Source organism: Etheostoma spectabile, chromosome 8 (genome assembly GCF_008692095.1).
Source record: "Etheostoma spectabile isolate EspeVRDwgs_2016 chromosome 8, UIUC_Espe_1.0, whole genome shotgun sequence".
NCBI classification, from domain to species: domain Eukaryota; kingdom Metazoa; phylum Chordata; class Actinopteri; order Perciformes; family Percidae; genus Etheostoma; species Etheostoma spectabile.
In genome coordinates, this window is record NC_045740.1 from 4,566,346 (window position 1) to 4,591,119 (window position 24,774).

The 24,774-nt window shown below is 44.0% G+C and overlaps 1 protein-coding gene across 2 annotated transcripts; it reads left to right on the top strand.

Annotated features, from left to right (window-relative positions):
* Nucleotides 1-723: 723 nt before the first annotated feature.
* LOC116694023 (filamin-C) lies at nt 724-23,642 on the top strand. 2 transcript variants are annotated; one of them, XM_032523440.1, is made up of 47 exons: nt 724-1,500; nt 3,807-4,055; nt 5,539-5,636; nt 6,750-6,900; nt 7,425-7,543; nt 7,680-7,757; nt 7,865-8,027; nt 8,218-8,418; nt 8,585-8,701; nt 9,236-9,373; nt 9,573-9,699; nt 9,789-9,925; nt 10,014-10,207; nt 10,318-10,431; nt 10,529-10,672; nt 10,895-11,018; nt 11,313-11,473; nt 11,589-11,679; nt 11,839-12,008; nt 12,089-12,206; nt 12,306-12,568; nt 12,698-13,295; nt 13,711-13,884; nt 14,705-14,867; nt 14,956-15,284; nt 15,392-15,515; nt 15,645-15,801; nt 15,882-16,071; nt 16,172-16,195; nt 16,337-16,578; nt 16,676-16,775; nt 16,906-17,046; nt 17,220-17,348; nt 17,493-17,666; nt 17,808-17,972; nt 18,111-18,314; nt 18,427-18,579; nt 18,677-18,799; nt 18,903-19,151; nt 19,274-19,543; nt 19,700-19,837; nt 19,988-20,103; nt 20,851-20,983; nt 21,108-21,284; nt 21,433-21,651; nt 22,087-22,314; nt 22,951-23,642. In XM_032523440.1, the coding sequence occupies exons 1-47, from the start codon at nt 1,122-1,124 to the stop codon at nt 23,136-23,138; spliced, it is 8,244 nt and encodes a 2,747-aa protein (XP_032379331.1). In that variant the 5' UTR covers nt 724-1,121; the 3' UTR covers nt 23,139-23,642. The 2 variants fall into 2 exon arrangements, with proteins under 2 accessions (XP_032379331.1, XP_032379333.1); XM_032523442.1 differs by lacking the exon at nt 8,585-8,701.
* The last annotated feature ends 1,132 nt before the right edge of the window (nt 23,643-24,774 follow it).

Here is a 24,774-nt window from a genome sequence, read left to right on the forward strand (position 1 = left end):
AATCAATAAATGCTGTCAAAGTTGAAGATTACACACATTTGCATTCAGTAAATTCAAGAAGACAAGATTGTTATTTCTTGTTGAGTAAAAAAAAAGCTTTACTTAACTTTGGTGACACAACTGAACAAACTTCCTATAATAAATGTCATTACTATCGTTTTGCTTGATGCGGCAGAAACATCAATTATTTTAGCATACATCAAAATCCAAATAAATTGATTTTCTTTCTCTTTCCATAACCTTCACTGAGCTTTTATTGACCTTTGCTTGTTTACACAGAGATGCATTTCACTAAGGAGTGGCAGATAGTTGTGAAACACACGTAATGCAGTTGCTTAATCTTTGACCTCATCTATTCAAATGTTTCTCTCCGAGGCCTCAGTGATTTAATGTGAATTTATTGGGAAAAAATTTAACTTTCTTACAAGTATCCTCAGTAAAAAGATAACTGGAGATGGAGAGACTCACTACACTTCTCACTTTCTTTTCTTAGCTCAATTGTTCAGCCACTTGGATCCTGAGCATGACACACATTCGCAACAATCGTCCAGCCCCCGGCCCCCCAAATAGGAGCGCCTAAAAATAAGCAGCATGCCGCTGCCTGGGGTCTGACCAATCACTCCTCCGTAAACCAACCCCGACTCCCGTTACCCATATGGATTAGCAAATAGACTATGATCACAGAGGCTGAGTGACGTGGCCCTGGGTCCTTTATATACCCAACTCTTTCCTCTCTCAGCAATCAAGTTAAACACGCTCAGAGTCATAGACAGTGCTGCTCCAGCTCACCTGCCACCATACTCAAGAAGCGACATTCTTCCCGTGGCCATATTAGAGGAAGGACTTGTCAAGAAGGTGCCAATTAAAAAAAACAGAAGACGACCAGCTGCCTTGCACATTGTAAATCGGATATTTTAATCCATCACTGTCCTGACATTAGTGGCTTCTTCGCAGGTACATTCGAAAAATCTCTAAACTGCTTTTCAAATTCTCCCAAGTTTGAACTTTCCTCCGCGAGAGTGCGCTTGCCATCGACCTGCTAAAATTTTCTGCGCTGCCAAGCGCACAATTCAACACACAAGTGTCACCGAGGTATAAAAGGGGACACGGAAAAAGCCACCATGATGAGCAATAACTACAGCGACGAGCAGCTGCCTCCACAGTATTACCAGGCCACCGACTTTGGGGAAGAGGAGGACGACGACGAGATGCCAGCCACAGAGAAAGACCTGGCCGAGGACGCGCCATGGAAGAAGATCCAGCAGAACACCTTCACCAGGTGGTGCAACGAGCACCTCAAGTGCGTCAACAAGGCCGTCACCGACCTGCAGAGGGATTTTACGGATGGGCTGAAGCTAATTTCACTCCTGGAAGTTTTGAGCCAGAAGAAAATGTACAGAAAGTACCACACCAGACCAAACTTCCGTCAGATGAAACTGGAAAATGTGTCTGTGGCACTAGAGTTCCTGGACAGAGAGCATATCAAATTGGTCTCAATAGGTAAGTTCAACTTGAATGGCTTCTGAAAACAATACAGTAGTAAAATGCAAATATAAAAAGTTGCCAGGGCTATAATTAGATAGTAGGAACAAGTTATAAAAAGGATGGCAGTGACAGTGTGCCCAATAAGATGCTGTGCTTTGATATTTAAAAGCTGAACCATGGCAACAGGATTTCATATCTTTTGATATTTTTAAATCTGTCAAACCTTTACCGACACAGACATATTTTGTAGCTACTCTATTGGCATGTTATCAGCCCAGGTGTCAGCCAATAGTGAGATATGGGTTTCACATGCCTCTGGAAAGCTGCATTGAGCTGGAGTCAACAGCTTATTGGAAAATTACTGCAGAGGTGCCACTGAGGTTATTAACTTGTGTCAGGGCCAACTAGTGTCTCTATAGAATGCGTCAGCTTACTCCTGCTGCAGCAATGTGGTTAACTATGGGCTGGAAATTCACTAGGCCTGTGCTAATGAGAATGACTTAATTTCTACATGTGGACAGCAGTCACACGCACACACCTCTACCCATGAACAAGCACACACACTCATCTCTGTCAGGTCAGGGGTCAGAAGGACTCACTGGTATTCTTTGCTGACCGCCAATTGCTGTCCAGAGCTATCAGCAACTCCTGTGAGGTGAGGATTAATTTTGGAGGGATTTAGGGATCAGACTGTGGTACAGATAGCTGAAGTTAAAATAAAATTGTTGTGGCTATGTGTCACATCCTCAGAGTCACCAGAAGAGTAATTCACTCCACCAGAGTGAACAGAATGCCACCTCTTGGAAATATTTAACAACTGAGGAGAAACTAGTAGCCTAAAATGAAAAGCATCGATATTGTAAGATTAATAGTTATTGCTTACTGTAATTATAACCCTGCAGGCAAACCCACAAGTCATACAGAGGAAAAGTTATTAGGTATTAAGTATTTTTCTTTTTTGGTGACTAATGATCCTGCCACACACTTGAGTGAAATTCCCGGCATGGCTGAGGCTTTGGCCGAGGGACTGCAAAGGCCACCGTTTGTGTGTGTGTCTCAATAGCAAGCTCTATCTCAGGTGATCACTGGAGGGCAAAGGTCACTATCACAGATATGACTTCAAGGTTAGCAGAGTGTGTTTCCAGTACAGTGTGTAGGACTTAATATGTGAGTGTGTTTGTGTGCGGGTCTGGCACCATTGTCCCAGCCCAACTGTTTTGATAGAAAGAAGGTGTGATAACATAAATCCTGGCACCCTTTCCCTCCATCCTGCTTCAGTTGGTCATTGCAGCCCTCGGAAGATAATGTCTCAGTCTCATTATAGTGACCCAGAGCCACTAAAAAAATCACCACAGGCTTACTCGCACATGTGTCACAGTGTGTAACTAGATACCATTTGATGGATGTCTCTTTGAGCACACAGTTGCTCTTAAACCCAGACACAGCAGGATCAAAACCACACTGTGCACATCGTGCCACCTGCCTGCGCCAGTCAAACGGTGTCACATCAAACACTACCCTCTGATAGGAGGCACTCATCTATGAAAAGATAAATAGTCTCAATAAAACAGTCTTGTGACAAACAACTGGCATCAAAGTGCCCTAGGTATTAAAGTCTTACTGAATTAAGTGGAGTGTATCATCCAAGATTATTCGATGAAACATTAAAGTGAAGCGCTCCTCAGAGGTTTTTTTGGGTTTAATGGCTGAATTTTTAAATTAAGGTGGATTTGAAATGGCTTATTTGACAAACTTTTCCTCAGAGAACTTCAGAAAATAAGATGCGTGCTTGCCGTCATTGACTCTAATCTCCACCTATTTGATTTATCACAATCTCACGCTACAAGTTTGGGACGTAATTGAAATCCAAGTGGTGTTTATGCAGAGAGGGATCCACTTCCACATATCCTCAGCTGTCACAGTGTCTTAGAGTGCCATTGTGACTGGATGACAGATTGTCAGGGGTCCTCAGCCAGACAGCTGTCTGAGAGAAAGGGGCTCGGGGGAAGCAGTGCGGAGCATTAGATTCTTGTCTCCTCAGCAGTCAATCATCATTGTTTATATTTCTGGTCAACTCTGCAGAACAGCAACGAAAGTCTATTTTAATAACAATATAGAGAACGTAGACCTCTATATTAGTAGAGTATCTAGAGTGGATTGCACAAATCACTCCGGAAGGGCCCTTAAACAATCACTAATGAAAATACAGTTATAGTATACCACCAAAAATACTGTAAGACAAGGTGCATTATGTGAACTTTTTGGAAGTTACAAATTGTCATGAACACTTTTGTCTCTACTGCTCTACTGTCCAACTGCAGATAGCAAAGCCATTGTAGATGGGAATCTAAAGCTGATCCTGGGTCTTATCTGGACTCTCATCCTCCACTACTCTATCTCTATGCCCATGTGGGATGACGAGGATGACGAGGAGACTAAGAAGCTGACCCCCAAACAGCGCCTGTTGGGCTGGATACAGAACAAGGTTCCCCAGCTGCCCATCAATAACTTCAACCGTGACTGGCGGGATGGCAAAGCCCTGGGAGCTCTGGTCGACAACTGTGCACCCGGTAAGAAGTGTGTAGTGGCTTCAGCTGAGTCAGGCTGGGCGAAGTAAATGCTGAGTAAGAATACGTGCTCTGCCTGTTAAAAGGCTTGTTGTATATAGCGGTTTTCTATGATTACTATGGAAGGTGGGGTCACTCATGTGTCAGTCAGTGTATCTAACACAGAATCACCTTCTCTTTGTTCCTCATCTAGAAATAAGGGGGTATATATCTGCCACACATTCTGCAGCCATTGTAATGCAGCCATTGTAATCTCTCTCTTGAGAGCAGGTAGTGTCAGTAGGTTGTACCGTAGATGGGTTACTGATGACCGGGGGACGTCCCTGCCAGCTGTCCCACCATAACTAACGCTTTTACTCTCACTGGTTAGGGCCCTGAGGCACAAGCCCGGCTTTAGTGTTTATAGCCTTACTGCTACACAACCCCCCCAAATTTGGGCACCATTCCTCCTCTTCTGTCAAGGGGGATGCTTGGCTCCGCATCAAATGCAGAGTTATCTGTCACAGGGAGGTGCCTAAGCTACAGATCCAAGGACCACAAGGCCACAGTTTGAGTCACTGCCAGTTCAGGCTACTGCATTCAACAATGAAAATTAGAGAGTCCTCTCTTAGCTGTGCTTCACAAAGCAAAAGGTAGAGAGTAGCAAGAGGAGCGTAGAGCAGAGTGTGTAACTGTTTATATGAGCCATTGATCTGCAGAGACGCATCTTTCAAACAGTGCTGCAGCACTGACCATACAAGGTTCTGTTATTTCATCAGCTAATACCAAACAGCAGGGTAACTGACGAAACTCACTCTGTTCTGAAACACAGCTCTGCGTGAAATCCAGTTACAAATGTACAAAACAAGTTAATTGGCCTGACCACAAGAAACCAACATTCTATATGACAGGCATCTTCTATTTCTATTTGTGTATCCAGTATTTTCTTACACAACTATAGCATACGTCCCCCCCATTATTACAGTGATGTTACATTATAAACTACATGACATTACTTTGACATTTGACATTACTCCAAAAGTAACATGCTGGACAGCACACCCTGGTACACCCTCCCAACTGACAGCTCTACTGTTCAAAGGTTTTTCTGTACTGCCACCGCACACTCGTCCCTTGAGATGCATGTAAACTCAACCCTGTTAATACTGTGGGCCTGTGTCTATATTACTGTAATTGGATATTAGTATTCTATGGTGTGCCTGTATGGACCTTTTGAGTGAGTGGCCATCACCAACGCTAATCCAATTTAGGCATTAGCAGCACAGAGGAAGCTAGCTTTAGTCACAGTGAAAGTGCAAGAGCGTCTTTAACAGTCGAAAGATATATTCTTTTGTCACACATATTCACAGGAGCAGAGCAGTGTGGGTAAGGGCATGCAATGTTGTACTAGAAGGTGTTAGACAGATAATAGTGACAGGCCAAGTGGCCTTATTATAGCAACAGCAGTGTAACACATTGTCTAATTGTCCTGTTTGCATTCTGTTAGGTTTGTGTCCTGATTGGGCTGAGTGGGACCCAAACCAGCCTGTGCAGAATGCCAAAGAAGCCATGCAACAGGCGGACGACTGGTTGGGTGTGCCTCAGGTAAGATGCACGATAGATGTCAGTCACAAAGAGCTTTTTAGTTTGCTTTGGCTCAGTTGGGTGTCAGATGGGAGGGTTTGATATCACATGGCATTACAACAAGATAAACATATGGTGCCTTTTCTGTTTTCTGATCAGCAACATAGTTTATTCTCAGTGGATAAACATTCAGCAATCACCGATTATTTCCAAGCAATTTAAAGCAAGCACCAAGACACATTTGTATATAAAAACATGCCTCACCATTTGTGTCTATGAGGCAATACTGAACTGAAAAAGGCAGTACTGTGTGGAGCTCAGTGTTTTTCCAGGGCGATCATGCTGGAGGGTCTCATGAAATATTTATTACCCATCTCACTTTTAATATTTCCATTTACTTTATTGTTGCTCTCACTCAGTAAGTGAGTCTGTAAGAGTTTTATTTACTAGATTCGTGAATTTCTGGAGGTGTGAGATTTCTGAACACCTTCTGAGCCAGCCCCTGAAACAGAGGTGTAAATATGCCTGTGCTCATCAGAATAGCAATATGAACAGATTAAGACTCTGAGTTTCTGTATTGTCATGTGCTCTATGCAAGTTGTTTACTTGTTTGTCTAAGGCACGGGGTTAACTGTTCTCCATGAGGCTTAGCATTGGTGAGATACTGTTGGCGTGGGTGTATGTCCTGGCTCTGCAGGCCTGGGGGCTTCTGTACAGTGTAGTGGTTTTAAGGAGATGTGGGAATGGTCTGGCTCAGGATTAATCCCCCTGGCTGGCTTATTGAGGGCAACAATCCTTAACCCTGCTGTCCTGGGGTTAAATATAACCAGCGTGAAGCATGGCTTTGTGCCACTGTGTGATAGACAGGCAAACAAGTGCCATAGGGAGATATAAGTCAGAGGTGGGGGGAATAAATGAGTATGATCCTTGTTAAATCCCATTGCACTATGCTTAATAAGTGAAAGTTGTGTTAATAGTGAATCATACCCCTCTTACAAATGATAATACTGTCAATATAAACATAAATTAGGATAGGTGTTTTATAGTCACAGTTGTTGCAGGATGTAGCTTTATTTTCACTTAAAACACAACAAACATTATTAACCTCTACTGTGTTGTCTGTCTTTGCGGTAGGTGATTGCCCCTGAGGAGATTGTGGACCCAGATGTGGATGAGCACTCAGTGATGACCTACCTGTCTCAGTTCCCCAAGGCAAAACTGAAGCCCGGAGCTTCTCTCAGGCCCAAACAGCTTTTTCCAAACAAGGCCAAAGCCTATGGACCTGGTGGGTAGCCCAGTAGTAGCCATGGACAGCTGCACAGTTCACAACAGTTCAAATGAAGAGTTTAAATATGTTGCCCACTTCTAACATGTACATTGCTCCTAGTCTCACTTTGCCAGACCCTCCTCCAAAGCGCCCTGAAGTTTGGGTCTGGCTATTCCACATTGCATTTGGGGATGTGCTCTGGTTTAATGGCATTTCTTTAAACCAATCAGAATTGTCATGGGCAGTGCTAAGCTCCGCACAGAGCCGCTGCAAAATACTCCGATTGGACAGATTGTCTCGCTAGCTGTCTCAATTGACCCTGGAGAGATCTGAGGAGCAGTCAAAAATAGTCCTCATTTATTCACCAAATTTAAAATTCCATCACAAAGAAAGCGGAAGGAAATGGGAAATACATGCATCCTGTGGAATTACCTTCAGGACCGGTGCAATCCTGGAAGTGTAACGTCAAGGATATAGACTACATTTCCCCAAGCCTTGCAGAATATATCACCACACCCTGTGTCTCTTCATTCACATTACAGGTATTGAGCCTCATGGCAACAAGGTGCTACAACCCGCTGTGTTCACTGTGGAAACTCTGGAAGCTGGCAGTGGGGAGGTCCTGGTGTATGTGGAGGATCCTGAGGGACACAAAGAGGAGGCAAGTTATACCTGATCAACAAGGGATCTTAGCATACTGCCTGCTTGCCACCTCTGATAAATCTGCTACATTTCAAAGTTTTGCAAAGTGTAGCATCTAATCTAACCTTATCGTACTTTGTCATATTATTCTCCAGGCTAAGGTTAAACCCAACAAGGACAAAAATAGATCCTACACTGTCACCTATGTTCCCAAAGTTGAAGGTGTTCACAAGGTATTTTCTTTCTGATGTACATTTGGTCAACACATCACTCAGCCCAACACAGAAAACAAAACTCTATTTAAAGATTTTTTACCTTTGTCTTGCTTTTATCTTTATAGGTGAAAGTGCTGTTTGCTGGTCAGGACATTGACAAGAGCCCCTACACAGTGAATGTGGCGAAGGATATGGGTGACCCCAGCAAAGTCCATGCCAGGGGACCAGGTCTGGATCCTACGGGCAATGTGGCTAACAAACCCACCTACTTTGACATCTACACAGCTGGTTAGTATGGAAAATGTAACCACTTTACATACTGACATGTACACATGTGGACAACAGTAATGTGATCAGATGACAGGCTTGCTGCTTTTTCACACAAATTCAAAAGAAATACTGTGATTTTCTCACACAGACTAAAGCTACAGCATGTATTTTGACCTTTGATGACTGATTGTTTTCCTGTCACACTCAGGTGCTGGTAATGGCGACGTCAGTGTGGTAATTGTCGATCCTCAGGGCAAAAAGGACACAGTGGAGCTCATCCTGGAGAATAAGGGGGACAGTGTTTTCCGTTGCACTTATCGTCCCGTGCTGGAAGGGCCTCACACCATACACATACTCTTTGCAGGCCAGGAGATCCCAAGGAGCCCATTCACTGTCAACGTCGCAGAGGGTGAGCCATCTGTCCGTGTTGTAAATTATTGTCAGACTAATCAGATTTCTCATCATGCTGTTAGTGTCACGGTGATCAGTCCATCTGACATCTACAGTCATCTTTATTTCCCCTGGGAACAGCCACTGAGTATAGAATCATAACCCTTCCTATCTGTCATTTCTAGCTCTACCAGTTGCTCCTCCCATGGGAGCCCCACTGCAGATAGTCCCTCAGTCAGTGTGCACCCCACCTGGAGCGAAGGCTAGGAATGGGGTACCCCCAAAAAAACCTGGCCGCCCAAGTTAGTATGGCTTGCTGGAAGAGCCTTAGAGAACTTTAGATGTGCGGCGCCCTGCAGATGATCTTCTGCGCTTTCTCTAAGATCAGGGTGCCACGGCTTAATGCCGTGCCTGCGTGGTTGCCTGCTACATCTTCTTGCGTCCCACTATGCATTTTTGTCTGCTTTGTTCTTCTCTGTTAAATGTATTTGCTTGTGCTGTTGACATGTTTGTTTTATTACGTCCAAATTTGCATCAGCCAGTTTTAAATTTAAGCCTGCAGTCAACATTTTGGAGCTACTGACTGAAATGTTGTCAGATGCTTCCTCAATGCTCTTGTCAATGTCCTTTTCAACATTCTGCACTTGTGTTATATGTACTGCAAAAAGCATCATTTTCGTTTGCAGGTTCTGTCAGTCAAACTTTAAGGAATCCCACTTGAATTGGATATTTTACTGTCTTTGCTACTAACATTGCTGTCAACTGCTGGCTACTCTCAGTTGCCGTTTGCTTTGCTAAAGATTTCTCTCTTTCACACTTGTTGTTATTCCTTTCAGCAATGAACCCAAATGCCTGCAGAGCTACAGGCAGAGGCCTTCAACCTAAAGGTGTGAGAGTAAAGGAGGTTGCAGACTTCAAAGTTTTCACCAAGGGAGCTGGCAGTGGATCATTGAGCGTCTTAGTCAAAGGACCAAGTGAGTCAGTCAGCTCTTTCTTCTCTGCATCACTCCTCACTCCTCGTACTGTTTTAGAATAATTCACATTCACAATTTGTTTTTTATTTTTTGTCTGAAGGGTAGCATTCACATAGGCGTATGCTAATCAAAATTCATGAACTGTCTCTTCGACATCGACATGATAAAAATCCATATTGACTGTTTTATTCATTCTCAGCTGGAGCAGAGGAGCAAGTGAAAGTGCGAGATGCAGGAAACGGTGTCTATGAATGTGAATATTACCCCCTTAAGTCCGGTAAATACACAGTCAGCATCACCTGGGGAGGCCAGCCCATCCCACGCAGGTAGGGTCCTACTGCTGCCTTTAGCTCTTCGTTAACAATGCACATTCACATTGACACCTGGTAATATTGTGTAATCTTGTATGTCGCAGCCCCTTCGAAGTGGAGGTGGGTGAGGAGGCAGGATTTCAGAAGGTTAGGGCCTGGGGTCCTGGTCTGAAGACTGGCATGGTTGGAAAATCCGCTGACTTTGTGGTAGAGGCCATTGGTACTGAAGTTGGAACTCTTGGTGAGTCTTGAGTAACATGAGCTCTTGTAGAAGAAAAGTGGATATTTAAAAAATCTATTTTAAATGTTTTAATTCTTTGGTTGTTTAGGCTTCTCCATCGAAGGCCCATCACAGGCTAAAATTGAGTGTGATGATAAGGGTGATGGCTCCTGTGATGTGCGCTATTGGCCCACTGAGGCTGGTGACTATGCTGTTCACGTCATTTGTGATGACGAGGACATCAAGGACAGCCCCTTCATGGCCCACATCCTTCCTGCAGCCAATGATGTCTTCCCTGAGAAGGTAATTCCCACTCACTGAATTATACACAACATGTGTAAGTAGGAAGCAAGTTCCCATTGTGACCTGATCATATTCTAAACAAAATACATTAAAACAAGAAAATGTTGCAGGTGAAAGCATATGGTCCAGGCCTGCAGCCAACTGGAGTCATTGTGAACAAACCAACTGAATTCACCATTGATGCCCGCATGGCTGGGAAGGGTCACCTCAAGATCTACGCACAGGTACGGAGAGCATTCTTCCCCATACTGTTTATAGGAAAATGTTATTTATATTGTATGTACAGACCAGAGTTGACATGCACCTTTTGTATCCGCTAAGGACGCTGAAGGGTGCACCATTAACATCAAGATCACTGACAAGGGAGACGGCACATTTCTGTGTGTGTACACCCCTGTCAAGTCCATTAAACACACCATCATCATCACCTGGGGGGACGTCAACGTTCCCAACAGCCCCTTCAGGGTAAGACACATGACAATCTACACACACACACACACACACACACACACACACACACACACACACACACACACACACACACACACACACACACATACACTCAAAATTCTGTCAATTTAATGTAATGATACTCAAATCAAATATGCACAAAGTAAGAGTAAGAGGACTGGAGCAGTTGTACTTGAACCAACTGCTTTTGCCTCAAGTACACTTTGAATTCATTAGGTGCTGGTTGGAGAGGGTTGTCATCCAGACAAAGTCAAGGTCTATGGGCCTGGAGTGGAGAAGACGGGGCTCAAAGCAAACGAGCCAACATACTTCACAGTGGACTGTGGGGACGCTGGTCAAGGTGAGCTTGTACGAGGAAGATGGTGTGGGTGGTTACAAAAACACTTCTGAGTTTAATTGACTTTTAATGAATTTAGCGCTACGTCATGTGGATGTTGAAAAATATAATGCCCACAGAATGGACAGAATAAGTAAAGATTTGCATCTTAGCTGACAAAGTTGAGGTAAGTTATTTCAAATGTATGAAATGTAGTTAAAATAAAGCCCTAGGCAGAGGAGCGAAAGCTTCTATTTATTCAGATCATCTATTTTTGAATGACCTTCTTGAACTGTGCTTATTGCTATGCACCATTAGGAGACATCAGCATTGGAATCAAGTGTGCCCCAGGGGTGGTTGGCCCTGCCGAGGCAGACATTGAATTTGACATCATCAAGAATGACAATGACACCTTCACTGTCAAGTACACTCCCCCCGGTGCAGGCCGATATACCATTATGGTACTGTTTGCTGACCAGGTAAGAATACAGTTTCCAGTGCAAGAGAAACTGGTGAGTTATGTAGAATATTTTTTTTCATATGTATTTAGTCTTGAGTCATTTCTAATGATTATTTTATGATTGGCTTTGTCAGGAGATTCCCATCAGTCCATTCAAAGTCAAAGTGGATCCTTCCCATGATGCCGGTAAGGTGAGAGCAGAGGGACCCGGACTTAACAAGACAGGTGAGATCCACTGACGCCAAGAATCAGAATTAGTATAAATACCAAGCACACAAAATGTATAGGTATTTGCATTTGTAGAAAACACTCACTACTTTGATGTTAGAGAAATTATTTGATTTGACTAGGATTGGAAGCACTGACAAAACACGTGTGTTTCAGGAGTGGAGGTGGGCACTCCAACTCACTTCACCATCTACACTAAGGGAGCTGGCAAGGCCAAGCCTGAGGTACATTTTGCAGCATCAGGTCCGGGAGAGGCGGTTTGTGACTTTGAGATCATCGATAACCACGATTACTCCTACACTGTCAAGTACACAGCTCTTCAACAGGTACAGTGGGGCTTTTTTTTTAAGAATAGGATGGAAATATTATTCACAATAATGCCTCAAATCATCTTGTGTCTGTTCAGGGTAACATGGTGATTTCAGTCAGTCATGGAGGAGATCCCATTCCCAAGAGTCCCTTCCACATTACAGTGGCACCAGCTCTGGATATTGGAAAGGTGAAAGTGGAAGGATTAGACACCAGTAAGTTACAAACACTACATACCATACTCTTGCATTTACACCAAGTAAAAGTAGTGAATTGCAAGGTTTGCAAGGGTTTCATGTCAATCTTTCTTGCAGAAGTTGAGGTTGGAAAGGATCAGGAGTTCACAGTTAACGCAAAGGGCGCAGGTGGGCTAGGCAATGTGGGTGTGAAGATGACTTCACCCTCTGGCCGACCAATCCCATGCAAGCTGGAATCCGACAAAGCCAAAGGGACTCATGGTGTGAAGTATATTCCCCCTGAGGAGGGGCAGTACAAGGTTGATGTCAGCTATGATGGCAACCCGGTGATGGGAAGTCCCTTTGGGGTTGAAGCAGTGATGCCTGCTGATCCTTCAAAGGTAAAAGTTCATTACAAGCTGCATGTAGTTCTACGCTGTGTTTATACTTTAGGCTCAGGAAACATAACACCAATATTTGATGTTTTGTATAGTTCATCTCAGAAAACTGACCTGACTGTTGTGTCACAGGTGCGAGCCTTTGGTCCAGGCCTGAAAGGAGGCATTGTGGGTAAACCAGCTCCATTCACTATTGACACAAAGGGAGCTGGTGCAGGTGGGCTGGGCCTGACTGTGGAGGGTCCCTGCGAAGCAAAGATTGAGTGCCAAGACAATGGTGATGGCACATGCTCAGTGTTCTACCTTCCCACAGAGCCTGGGGAGTATGCCATCAATATCTTGTTTGCTGAACAGCACATCCCCGGCTCTCCCTTCAAAGCTGCAGTGCGCTCAGCCTTGGACCCCAGCAAGGTGACGGCCAGTGGGCCGGGCCTGGAGAAGGCCAAGGCAGGCGAACCGGCGACCTTTACTGTGGACTGTACCCGGGCAGGCGATGCTGAGCTTACCATTGAGATTGTGTCAGAGACTGGGACTAAAGCTGAAGTGCACATCCAGAAAACAGCAGAAGGGACCTTCTCTGTGACATACATCCCACCCTTCCATGGCACACACACCATCACGATCAAGTATGGCGGCCAGATGATTCCCCAGTTTCCCAAGGTCCTGCACGTCGAGCCCTCTGTGGATACCAGCGGGGTACATGTCTACGGGCCAGGAGTGGAGCCCAGAGGTAACAATACCAAGAACCTAAGTTTAAAATTAATTTTCACTTCATGTAGGTTTATCAAACCCAGGCATAAAGAAGTAGTCAATTAAATGGTAAGTTAATTGTTAGAAAGGCAATTAAAGTCATTTATCAAGCAAAATGGCCAACATTTCAACGTTGTCATTATAATTCCAATTTTGCTTTTGGACGGGGGTTGAAACAAAAGCTATTAGGAGATGTCACCTTGGGCTCTGTTGAATTCTTAGTTGCAGCCTGAGTATGTACTTTTTTAACTTGTTAAGAAACAGCTAAATGTGTTACTTATATTGACCTCTGTTGTCTATCTAGCTATCTATCTATATATATATATCATATTTACAATGTCAAGTCTTAAAATAACTGTGCCCACAAATCACATGAAGTGCTTTTCTGCTTCTAGGGGTCCTCAGAGAAGTAACAACACACTTCATTGTTGATGCTCGTGCCCTCAACAAGGTTGGAGGAAATCATGTGAAGGTTCACATTATCAGCCCCTCCGGCACCAACACAGACACATACGTTACTGACAAGGGAGACGGCACCTATAGAGTGGAGTACACAGCATTCGAGGATGGTAGGAGAAAAATATGACTTCATTTCATTTAAGTATGTTAATTTGTGTAATTAAAGGGTCATAAGGTGGAGAGGCACCGAACAACAAAAATGGAAGTAAGATCTATGTCAAATCTGTAACATTAAGAAACCTAACCTGCTGCAGATAGATAGAGGATTTTACATAAGCAGTCTGTCTAAAAAAAGAGCATGCAGACAGACGGAGAACTCACTAACAGGTGCTTGTGTTGGGCACCATTTGGGAATAAAGCAGGAGAGTGGTAACAGAAAGAACAAGAAAGTGAGGTGTATAAATACAGAATGATGCAGTGGAGCAATGATGTGAGGGGCAGAGAGCAGGGAGGCTCTGTTTTATAAATAGTGTGCTCTGGAACAGAAGCTCTTAACCAGGCAGGTATGTGTGCTGAAGGCTGCCTGCACACAGCTATACAGGAGGGGAATGACAGGGGATATTAATAGAGACCTATAACACAAAGCAAAGAGTTCACAGAGCACTCCTCCTCCACCAGACATGCTCTAATATCATAGAAGTGCTGCTGGGAATCTGGCATATAGGCCTACTGAGAGGGCTCTGTCAGAAAAATGTTGTAACAGAATAATGAATAGGGAACAGATGTAATGACTTGTACGCTCACTAGAATGTCTGCACACTAGATAGAGCCTTTTATAAATAAACAGATGTTGAGCTCCCTAAAAGGGAATTAGTTTGGCTCTTAGTTAAAACTAAGCGGCAATAACAGAACATATTTGCCTGCTTTGAGAACATTCAGCCATAGAGGTATGACATCAAACCTCAAACTGATGAGTCTCTTTGTGCGCAGGAATGCATCTGATTGAGGTGCAGTATGACGATGCACCGGTGCCCAAAAGTCCCTTTAGAGTATCTGTGGTGGAGGGATGTGATCCGACCCGGGTCCGTGCCTATGGACCAGGTCTGGAGGGAGGGATTACCAACAAGCCCAACTGTTTCACTGTGGAAACCAGGTACTGTTGGCTCACATTTAAAGATAACATTTGTGGGAATTTAACTCAAACATGTGCAATTAAATTAAAATGTTGGCTTCTCTCTCAGGGGTGCTGGTACCGGAGGCCTGGGCCTAACCATCGAGGGAGCCTCGGAGGCAAAAATATCCTGCAAGGACAATAAAGATGGCAGCTGCAGTGTGGAGTACATACCTTTCACTATTGGAGACTATGATGTCAACATCAACTATGGAGGTCACCCAATCCCTGGTAGTCCGTTCCGTGTACCAGTGAAGGACCCTGTGGACCCCAGCAAGGTGAAGTGCTCAGGTCCAGGCCTGGGCACTGGAGTGAGAGCCCATGTTCCTCAGACTTTCACAGCAGACTGTACCAAAGCTGGACAGGCCCCACTGGATGTCAAACTTTATGGCCCAACAGGTAAGGACATGCTGTTATGTTACTATGAAAACCTCTTGCCTACTCTAAGCTGATAAATGACGGATAGTTGGCGGTATACAATTATTTCTATAATGTCTTACTGCCAGGTACTGTAGAGCCAGTTGGTGTGAAGAACAACGGCGATGGCACCCACACAGTTCACTACACCCCAGCCCAGGATGGCCCTTACACTGTAGCTGTCAAATATGCAGATCAGGAAGTCCCACACAGGTGCAGTAAGAGTTTAGTAAAAATGTCAAGCCAGGCAGTATGTGCAGATATGTCTTAATTAAAGTTCAGCTCTGTCTGGCTTTATTTAAAAAGTGTACTTCAGCAAGACGTCTGTTACTTCTTCCACAGTCCATTCAAGGTAATGTCTCAGCCTGGGCATGACGCCAGTAAGGTACGCGCCAGTGGCCCTGGTCTAGACACAAAAGGTGTGTCTGCAAGCCTGCCAGTTGAGTTCACCATTGATGCTCGTGATGCTGGGGAGGGACTGCTCACTGTGCAGATTCTGGTGGGTTAAGCTACCTTTCACACAGTACCTTTTTAACCATAAGTCACCATTTAATATAGCTTAATATTGTCCATTGACAGGACCCAGAGGGCAAGCCAAAGAATGCAACAATCCAGGACAACAGGGACGGCACCTACACTGTCTCCTATGTACCTGACTCTACAGGCCCTTACACTATCACCATTAAATACGGAGGAGATGAGATTCCCTACTCCCCATACCGCATCCAGTCCCTGCCCACAGGAGACGCCAGCAAATGTCTCCTCACAGGTAATAAAACCACTTACCTATATACATAATAAATAAAACTAATATTATATTTGTAGCATTTATATATTTATATTCCAAATATGACTTTTTTTCTTTCCAGTTTCTATTGGAGGACATGGCGTGTGTGAGTAAAAGAGGCTTTGTTTTTATTTCTGTGACACATTGCAAGAAAATCCTAGAATCCATGTATTTATGAAGCACTTCTTTCCATTTATCCTTATTCTATATTATTTATTCCTTATCCTTTACTCTCTGTCCTTAACAGCAAGTCTTCAGAAACTGCAGACCTCCGAGGACACAGTTATTACAGTGGATGCCAAGGCTGCTGGGAAAGGCAAGGTAACATGTAAGGTGCAGACCCCACAAGGGATGGAACTGGACATGGATGTGGTGGAAAATCGGGATGGGACCTTTGACATTTACTACACAGCCCCTGAACCTGGAAAATATGTTATTACCATCCGCTTTGGGGGACAGAACATTCCTAAGAGCCCCTTCCATGTGGTGGTGAGTAAAGGAGTATTTAACCAACTGCTGCAGTACTGTTCTGTTCTGACATTTAGGTGGATGAAACCAACAATTTCTCTTCTTTCTGTATTGACAGGCCACAAATGAGCCAGTTGTTCCCCGCGATACTGTGGACCCTCTCTTCCGTCCTGTTAACTTCCTTGTCCCCTTCACGCCACAGCAAGGAGAAATCACAGGTGTGACAAACACCAGTCAAACAGAAAGAAAATTCTGCAGGCACACACACACACACATACACACACACACACACACACACACACACACACTTCCTTCACTGACATTTCAACACTCCGTTGTCATTTCTAGGTGAGGTGCGGATGCCTTCAGGCAAGACTGCCCGCCCGCATATCACTGACAATAAGGATGGCACCATCACAATAAAGTACCAGCCAACAGAGAGAGGTCTTCATGAGATGGACATCAAATATGACTGCAACCACATTCCAGGTCAGAAACACATTGCATTAGAAGGATGGGAAGCATTGTCAACTTAAAAAATAACAATGATTTATTCAAGGTTTTTTTTTCTCTCTTGTTTTTGTAAATTAAATGCATTAGATACTATTCACAGTTCCTAGTCTCATTACTGTCTGCCAATGATTATAACCCTTATACTGTAGGTAGCCCTCTGCAGTTCTTTGTGGATGCTGTAAACAGTGGAGTGGTGACTGCTTATGGTCCAGGTCTGAGTTACGGCATGGTCAACAAGGCTGCCACTTTCACTGTGGTCACCAAGAATGCAGGAGAAGGTAAAATACATTACTTCCCCAGTTCCCCCATTTACTGCTTACTGGTAATAATTTGCTATTAATGGTAATGCAAATAACCCTTAATACACAGCAGAAAAGTAAGAATCTGGTTGTTTTTTTGTTTTTCTTTTTTCTCCCTTTCAGGTGGTCTTTCATTGGCAGTGGAGGGACCCTCTAAGGCTGAGATCACCTGTAAGGACAACAAAGACGGTACTTGCACTGTGTCCTACTTGCCCACAGCTCCTGGAGACTACAACATCATTGTCAAGTTTGACAACAAGCACATTCCTGGAAGTCCCTTTACTGCTAAGATCACTGGTGAGGAAATCAATCATTTCAACCCAGTTTAATGAACTGTATATTTATAGTGGATGTGTTCATTAAAACAGGTTTTCAGATAAGGTTTAAGAGTAGGTTTTAGGGGTTGACAAACATCTAAACCACCTTTTTTATGTCAAGGGGATGACGCCATAACCAGGACATCACAGCTGAATGTCGGAACAGCGGCTGACGTGTCCCTGAAGATCACAGAGACTGATCTTAGCTCTCTGACTGCCAGTATCAGAGCACCATCAGGAAACGAGGAGCCCTGTCTGCTCAAGAGACTGCCCAACAGACACCTTGGTGAGATAGTCACTTGCCAGATACCCAAGATAAAATGAAGAGTATAACATGGATAAGACAAATGCATTTGGATTTCTTTTTTTCTGGTTCCTTGTCTTGATTTTTTTCCCTCTCTGCCTTTTTTTTTAATGTTCCCAGGTATATCCTTCACCCCTAAGGAGGTTGGCGAGCATGAAGTGAGCGTGAGGAAAAATGCCGCACACGTGGCCAACAGCCCTTTTAAAATCATGGTTGGCCAGTCAGAGATTGGCGAGGCAAGCAGAGTGAAAGCTTTTGGTAAAGGCCTGGTGGAAGCACACACCTTAGAAATGGCTGAATTCTTTGTGGATACAAGGAACGCAGGTACGCAGATTTAGAGATGGTGTATTTCACCTTCATAGCAAACATGGTCGTACAAAACACAAAGGCTACACATATTTTTTCAACTTATCTTCTACTTTTCATCTCCCTTTAGGTTATGGAGGTCTAGCATTGTCAATCGAGGGTCCGAGCAAAGTGGACATCAACTGTGAAGATGTGGAAGACGGGACGTGCAGAGTCACCTACTGTCCAACAGAACCTGGAAGTTACACTGTAAACATCAAGTTTGCTGAAAAACACATCCCAGGTTAGAATATTTTACTTGTAAAGATACCAAAAACATTTGACATCTTAAAATAAAATCAATCTATTTTGTTTACTGTATATGTGTTTTTGCCCTCCAGGAAGTCCTTTCACAGTAAAGGTGACCGGAGAAGGAAGGATGAAGGAGAGTATTACTAGAAAGAGACAGGCGTCTTCTATTGCCTCAGTGGGCAGCACATGTGGCCTTAACCTCAAGATCCCAGGTGAGTACAGGAGCCAGTTAGAAGTGGTTAGAGGGCAGCGGCCAACTAATCTTAAAATAAATGCACTTACAATCGTATTCTCTCTTCTTTCTCCTTGCTGTAGGAAACTGGTTCCAGATGGTTTCAGCTCAGGAGAGGCTGACCAGGACATTCACCCGCAGCAGCCACACCTACACCCGCACTGAGCGCACTGAGATCAGCAAAACCCGTGGTGGAGAGACCAAGAGGGAGGTACGAGTGGAGGAGAGCACCCAGTTGGGCGGAGCAGGAAGCCCATTTAGAGATGTTTTTGGAGACTTTCTCGGCAGAGAGAGCCTCAGCAGCTTTGCTGGCATCACTGCCAGACCTGAAGGTGAGAATCCAAATTGAAACTCAATTTTATAAATGTGAAAACATTAAAGGATATATGTAGTATTTTTTAACTAAGAAGAAAAATGTCCAAACACTTCTTCCGTGCTGCTCTGCCTCTTCCAGTAGAGAGTGGCTCTCAGGCCATGACGGCTCAGGTGACCAGCCCCAGTGGGAAAACAGTGGATGCTGACATTGTGGATGGAGGGAGCAGCACCTACAGCGTGCGCTTTATTCCCACTGAAATGGGACCCCACACAGTCAACGTCAAGTATAGAGGCCAACACGTCCCTGGTAGCCCCTTCCAGTTCACTGTGGGGCCCATGGGGGAGGGAGGAGCACACAAGGTCCGTGCAGGAGGACCAGGCCTGGAAAGAGGCGTGGCTGGAGCACCTTGTAAGTTAACTCCTTGGACGTGGATATGCTCTCAGTGGGAAGAACTGTTTTTTTTAAATTATTATTATCATGTCTTTTTATTCAAGATACAGTATGATTCCAAAATGTTCATGAAAGGTTGATACTTAAAGTGAAACTTGGTTTTATCCTCTTTAGCTGAATTTAGTATCTGGACCAGAGAGGCAGGTGCTGGTGGTCTGTCCATCGCTGTAGAGGGCCCCAGCAAGGCTGAAATCTCCTTTGAGGACAGAAAGGATGGTTCCTGCGGTGTCTCCTACATAGTGAAAGAACCAGGTAAAACTTTCTTTGCCCACAGGTGTAGGTGTTTCCTCATTTGAATGTTTTGTCATAGTATTTTTTATCTAAGCTAAACTTTTCAGTAATTCCTTCATACTTCCTTCAGTTCATTTGGTGGTGAAAGAAAATAACTGTCTGCTTCCCCAGGTGATTACGAGGTGTCAATCAAGTTCAACAACGAACAAATCCCTGACAGCCCGTTCATCGTTCCGATTGCTACACTGTCAGACGAGGCCCGCAGGCTCACTCTCACAAGCCTTCAGGTAAGATCACACACACATACACACACAGAGTTGACAAAAGCAGCCACGTTAATTTGTTGCATGAAACACTCACAGACACCAGACATGCACAGTGACAAAATATCATAACATAATGATTGAGTGGCTGTACATATTCCTGTCTAATAGCACTTTGCCCTTGACGTGTAATTGAATGCCAGTGTTGAAGCAGTATCACATGCAAATAGAATTCTGTGATGCTGGCCAGTGATGAAGGGCAGGATTAACTGTCCCTTGCTAATGTGGGGCAACACAAGCTGTTCTATATGTGGGCAGTCAGTGAGTCTGTGTGATTGTGTTTCTGTCTGAGCAAGAAAAGTTTACAACAATATTGCTATCCTCACTTCACAGATGTTTGTTTTATTTGCTTTTGCAGTTTCCATAACAATTGCCAACAGTGCTAATAACGTATATTTCTAGTTGACTGAAATGCCACTTCAGAGTGCTTTCCTACTACTAGAAGCCAGGTGAAGTGCGATATCAGACCAACATTTAGAATGTCACACTACCTCTTTTGTCTGGTAGGACCGCTCGTCCGCCTGTAGGGCAAAAACAATAAACACCAGCCTCGCTGTAAACTCTGACCTTTTCTGCCTCTCACACACAAATGCTCAATCTATTCTTGTTCAGGCGTGATGAGTCACACACTTTGTGTCACTCAATGTGCAGGCACACACACATGCACGAAAATATATATATTCTGATCATATGCTTCCCTGTCTTTTGTAGGAGAAGGACTTGAAGGTAAACCAAGAGGCATCCTTCATGTTGCAGCGCAATGGGGCTCGAGGTGTCGTAGACGCCAAAATCCACACCCCCGCCGGCTCTTCTGAGGAATGCTATGTCACTGAGCTTGACAGTGGTACGATCCAACCTCACTTTTTAGTACAAAAAAACACTTCTGGAGATGGAGAATTTAGCTTTTTTTTAATCTGTAAGCATCATTTAGAAGTAATATAGCCACTTGTTTTGTGTATCATGTTCAGACAAGAGTACAATCTGCTTCATTCCACGGGAGAATGGAGTTCACTCCATAGATGTGAAGTTTAACGGATGCCACATTCCCGGAAGTCCCTTTAACGTGCGAGTGGGAGACCCAGGGCTGGTTGGAGACCCAGGCATGGTGACAGCGCATGGTCCTGGATTGCAGGGAGGAACCACAGGTAGATATAACCACCACTACTTCAAATATCTACCACATTTGGTTTGTTTCAGCATAGTTTTCTTGTGATTTTTATTAATTAATTGTATATCTTGTGCACTGTTTCAGCAGTCTCTTCATCTTTCTCTGCATTTCCCTCTTTCTTCCAGGTGCACCCTCAGAGTTTGTGGTCAACACCTGTAACGCAGGCTCTGCCACGCTATCGGTCAACATTGATGGGCCATCTAAGGTCAAGATGGACTGTCGGGAGTGTCCTGAAGGCTACAAGATCACCTACACCCCCATGGCACCTGGCAACTATCTCATCACCATTAAATATGGAGGGCCACAGCACATAGTGGGCAGCCCTTTCAAAGCTAAAATCACAGGTCTGCTTGACAGTCACTCTCCCATCTGATCTGTGGATCTCACATGAAGTGTCTCAATTATGAAACATATGTTCCTCTGAAAAAAAGTGTGGAAATCAGGAAAATGTCTTGTCATCTGTTCACACTGCTTAGCGTACATTTAACACAAAGGTTGTCTTTCTCTGGCACTACACAAATATTATCCTGCCACTACTTTGCGCATACAAAATCCTTTATTTATTCATCAATGTGACATAAAAATACTTTCAAGACTGATAAGAATTTCCCCATGAACTGTTCCTACTTGAACTCAGGCATTACGAGCAGCATCATCTTTGCTTCCATCATATCTTTGTCAATACTGAGTGTATAATGTAATGTCTGGACTGAATTATGATGACATTAGATAACCTCTCTCTCTTGCTCTCTCTCACTCTTTCTCTGTCTCTCCTACAGGAGCTCGGCTGTCAGGGGGACACAGCCTACACGAGACCTCCTCAGTCTTGGTAGAAACAGTTACTAAAACCTCCAAAGTGGGCGGTGCCTACAGTTCCAGCTCATCGTCTTCCACCACCTCAACAAAACTGACATCTGATGCAAGCATGGTGGTTTGTCGTGGAACAGGACTGTCCAAGGCTGTGGTCGGACAGAAAAACAATTTTACAGTTGACTGCAGCAAAGCAGGTGAGATGATCACCCAGATAAAGTGAAATGCAGTAAAAACATAAGTCAAACACACACAGTTTCTACACTACAAAATAAAACTGATTGGTTTTTGGCCACTGTTGGGTAGAGGAACAAGCTGTAAACACAATACTGATGTATACTGTACGTACTACCAAACATGTCCAGTATTACTCTGGTTTTAGTTAGCTTTGGTCTCCATCGACTCCTAAGGGAAATATCTGGCTCTTTAGCGTCTCCGTACTCCATTATATTCAGGAACTAGTTGCTAATGGGGTAGCATGCATTTTGTCAGAGCTTTTCTTTTACTGAAAACAGCTGCCTACTGATGCTGCAACTGATGTTAATGAGTGAGAGTAAACAACACATTAAAGTTACGGGACTTTAAACCAAAACAAAGTGCTAAAGGAGACAGTAGAATGTGGATGTGTACTGTGCAATCGGGTGATAATTCTCTATGGTGTTGTCACTAGAAGCAACCCTTCTTACTTATTACACATAATCATTTCATCCATTGTTTGCATCAACATTTTGATTAGTGCAGTTTTAACACTAACACACACACACACACACACACACGCCTGTGCAACTTTTGTACACCACGATCATTAAATCCTCCTCTTACGCCTTCTCCAGGTTCCAACATGCTGATGGTCGGCGTGCATGGACCCCAAACTCCTTGCGAGGAGGTGTATGTCAAGCACATGGGCAACAAGCTCTATAACGTCACCTACACCGTTAAGGACAAGGGCAGCTACACCGTCATTGTCAAATGGGGTGACGACAACATCCCCGGGAGCCCTTACAAAGTGGTTGTACCCTAAAATCAAACTGCATCGGTGCCCCGTCTCTTCTCCTTCACTGACGCATCACCTTTTTCTTGTCATGTGCACGCTTTAATCAAAATCCCTGGTACTTTTTTTCATGTGATGCTCTTCAGTCTTCAGCGGATTACAATATACTCACCATGCACTAAATGCTGCAAGGACATTTGCTTACAGTTTTTCTTGAATACGTTTATTGTGCCAAAGTTTTGCATTAACTCCAGAAATTATATTTACAAGTATGCATTCACATTCAGAGGGATGTAAAGGCAAACAGTGTGGTTTAAGAGTCTTTGAATGATGTTTTACTCAGTCCATAAAATGTCCTCACTCTGTTTTGTTGTGTTGTAAACACAAAGACGTTGGGAGTTATCAACAGTATTAAAGTGTAATGCAATATGGTTTTGTATGGTTTAAGAATGAGATATTGACTTTTGTTTTTGTTATATTAACCTATTTTCGGTAAGCCTTTGCAGACCTAATAAAAATTGAATTGATAACTTTACAGACAAGAATTTATTTGATTTCTTACCAGACCATTAACCAGTTCAGCAGAAGACATTTCTTAGTTTTTTTTTAGAATTTAATTTAGAGTTTCATCATATAGCTATTTTCTGACCACTTCTGGCTCCTCCGTCTGTGCAGCTGTCAGGATATTTTCTTTTGATCACAGAGTCTCTCGACTGAGCATCCATCCGGTATCTAATAGATAGATTGCAAAGCTTTTCATTTTTTGTTTTGCATCTGGGAATCTCATGATAGTGAATCTCCTATAGCCCTTTATTACCATTGACATCAATTCAACATTACAGATTAGTTTTGCACTGATAAAGCCATCCAGGATAGTCTTCCTCTCCTCTCATTTACATCCAGTCTGGTTCAGATGCAATCACAAGATGGCAGTATAGTCAAGCTCTCCTCTACGTCTCAACCAACTACACCAGTACAAAATCTCCATTGTTCCCAGTGAAGATTAACTACTCCATCCATAACACAAGGGATCCTGCCGAGCATAGAAACCAGAGGCCTCAGCATCCATTGTGGGTGTAATTAATCCTGTTCAGAGATGAAACACAAGTGGTTTCTGTTTTGGCATCCTCATGGTGTGGTGTGGGGTGGGGGGGACCCTGCTGAGGCACAAATCAACCTGAAAGAAGGGAGTTTCAACCTATTGCTTGTGTGTGTCCATGTACATATGTGTGTGGCTCACCACTTGTGTCTCCTCCATGGCCTGTGCATGTGTTCTGTATGTCCTCTGCGTGGTCCACTGGCCACCGTCCCACAGTGAGTCAACCACCCAGCCTCCACACACTGACACACACCACCAGCACCAGTACTGTTCTTCACAGAGAGGAGCCTATAATTAGGTGCTAATTTTCTCTGGTTCCACTGTGACTTGACTGTGACAATGCTGGGGGCCATGGCGAGGCAAGACAGAGCGAGTGGGTGCATTTGATGAACAGTGGCGAGAGCTGAACTCCGGACCATCTGGCCAAGTGGCTATCCATGCTGACGTTGGGACCTGGGCAGGGCCCACCCACGTCAGCCTGCTCCTCCGGACCGGGACCCAGGCGTCTGTCCACCACAACATGTTTATCTCGAGTGGCTGCCAAGTGAATCACAACCGCTTGAAAGC

Bases quoted from the DNA above. Each gene is read 5' to 3' on its own strand.
- LOC116694023 (XM_032523440.1), top strand. From the start codon at position 1,122: ATGATGAGCAATAACTACAGCGACGAGCAGCTGCCTCCACAGTATTAC. The intron at 9,700-9,788 runs GTAGGGTCCTAC...TGTATGTCGCAG, and splicing joins GGCCAGCCCATCCCACGCAG to CCCCTTCGAAGTGGAGGTGG. The intron at 11,474-11,588 runs GTAAGAATACAG...TGGCTTTGTCAG, and splicing joins TGGTACTGTTTGCTGACCAG to GAGATTCCCATCAGTCCATT.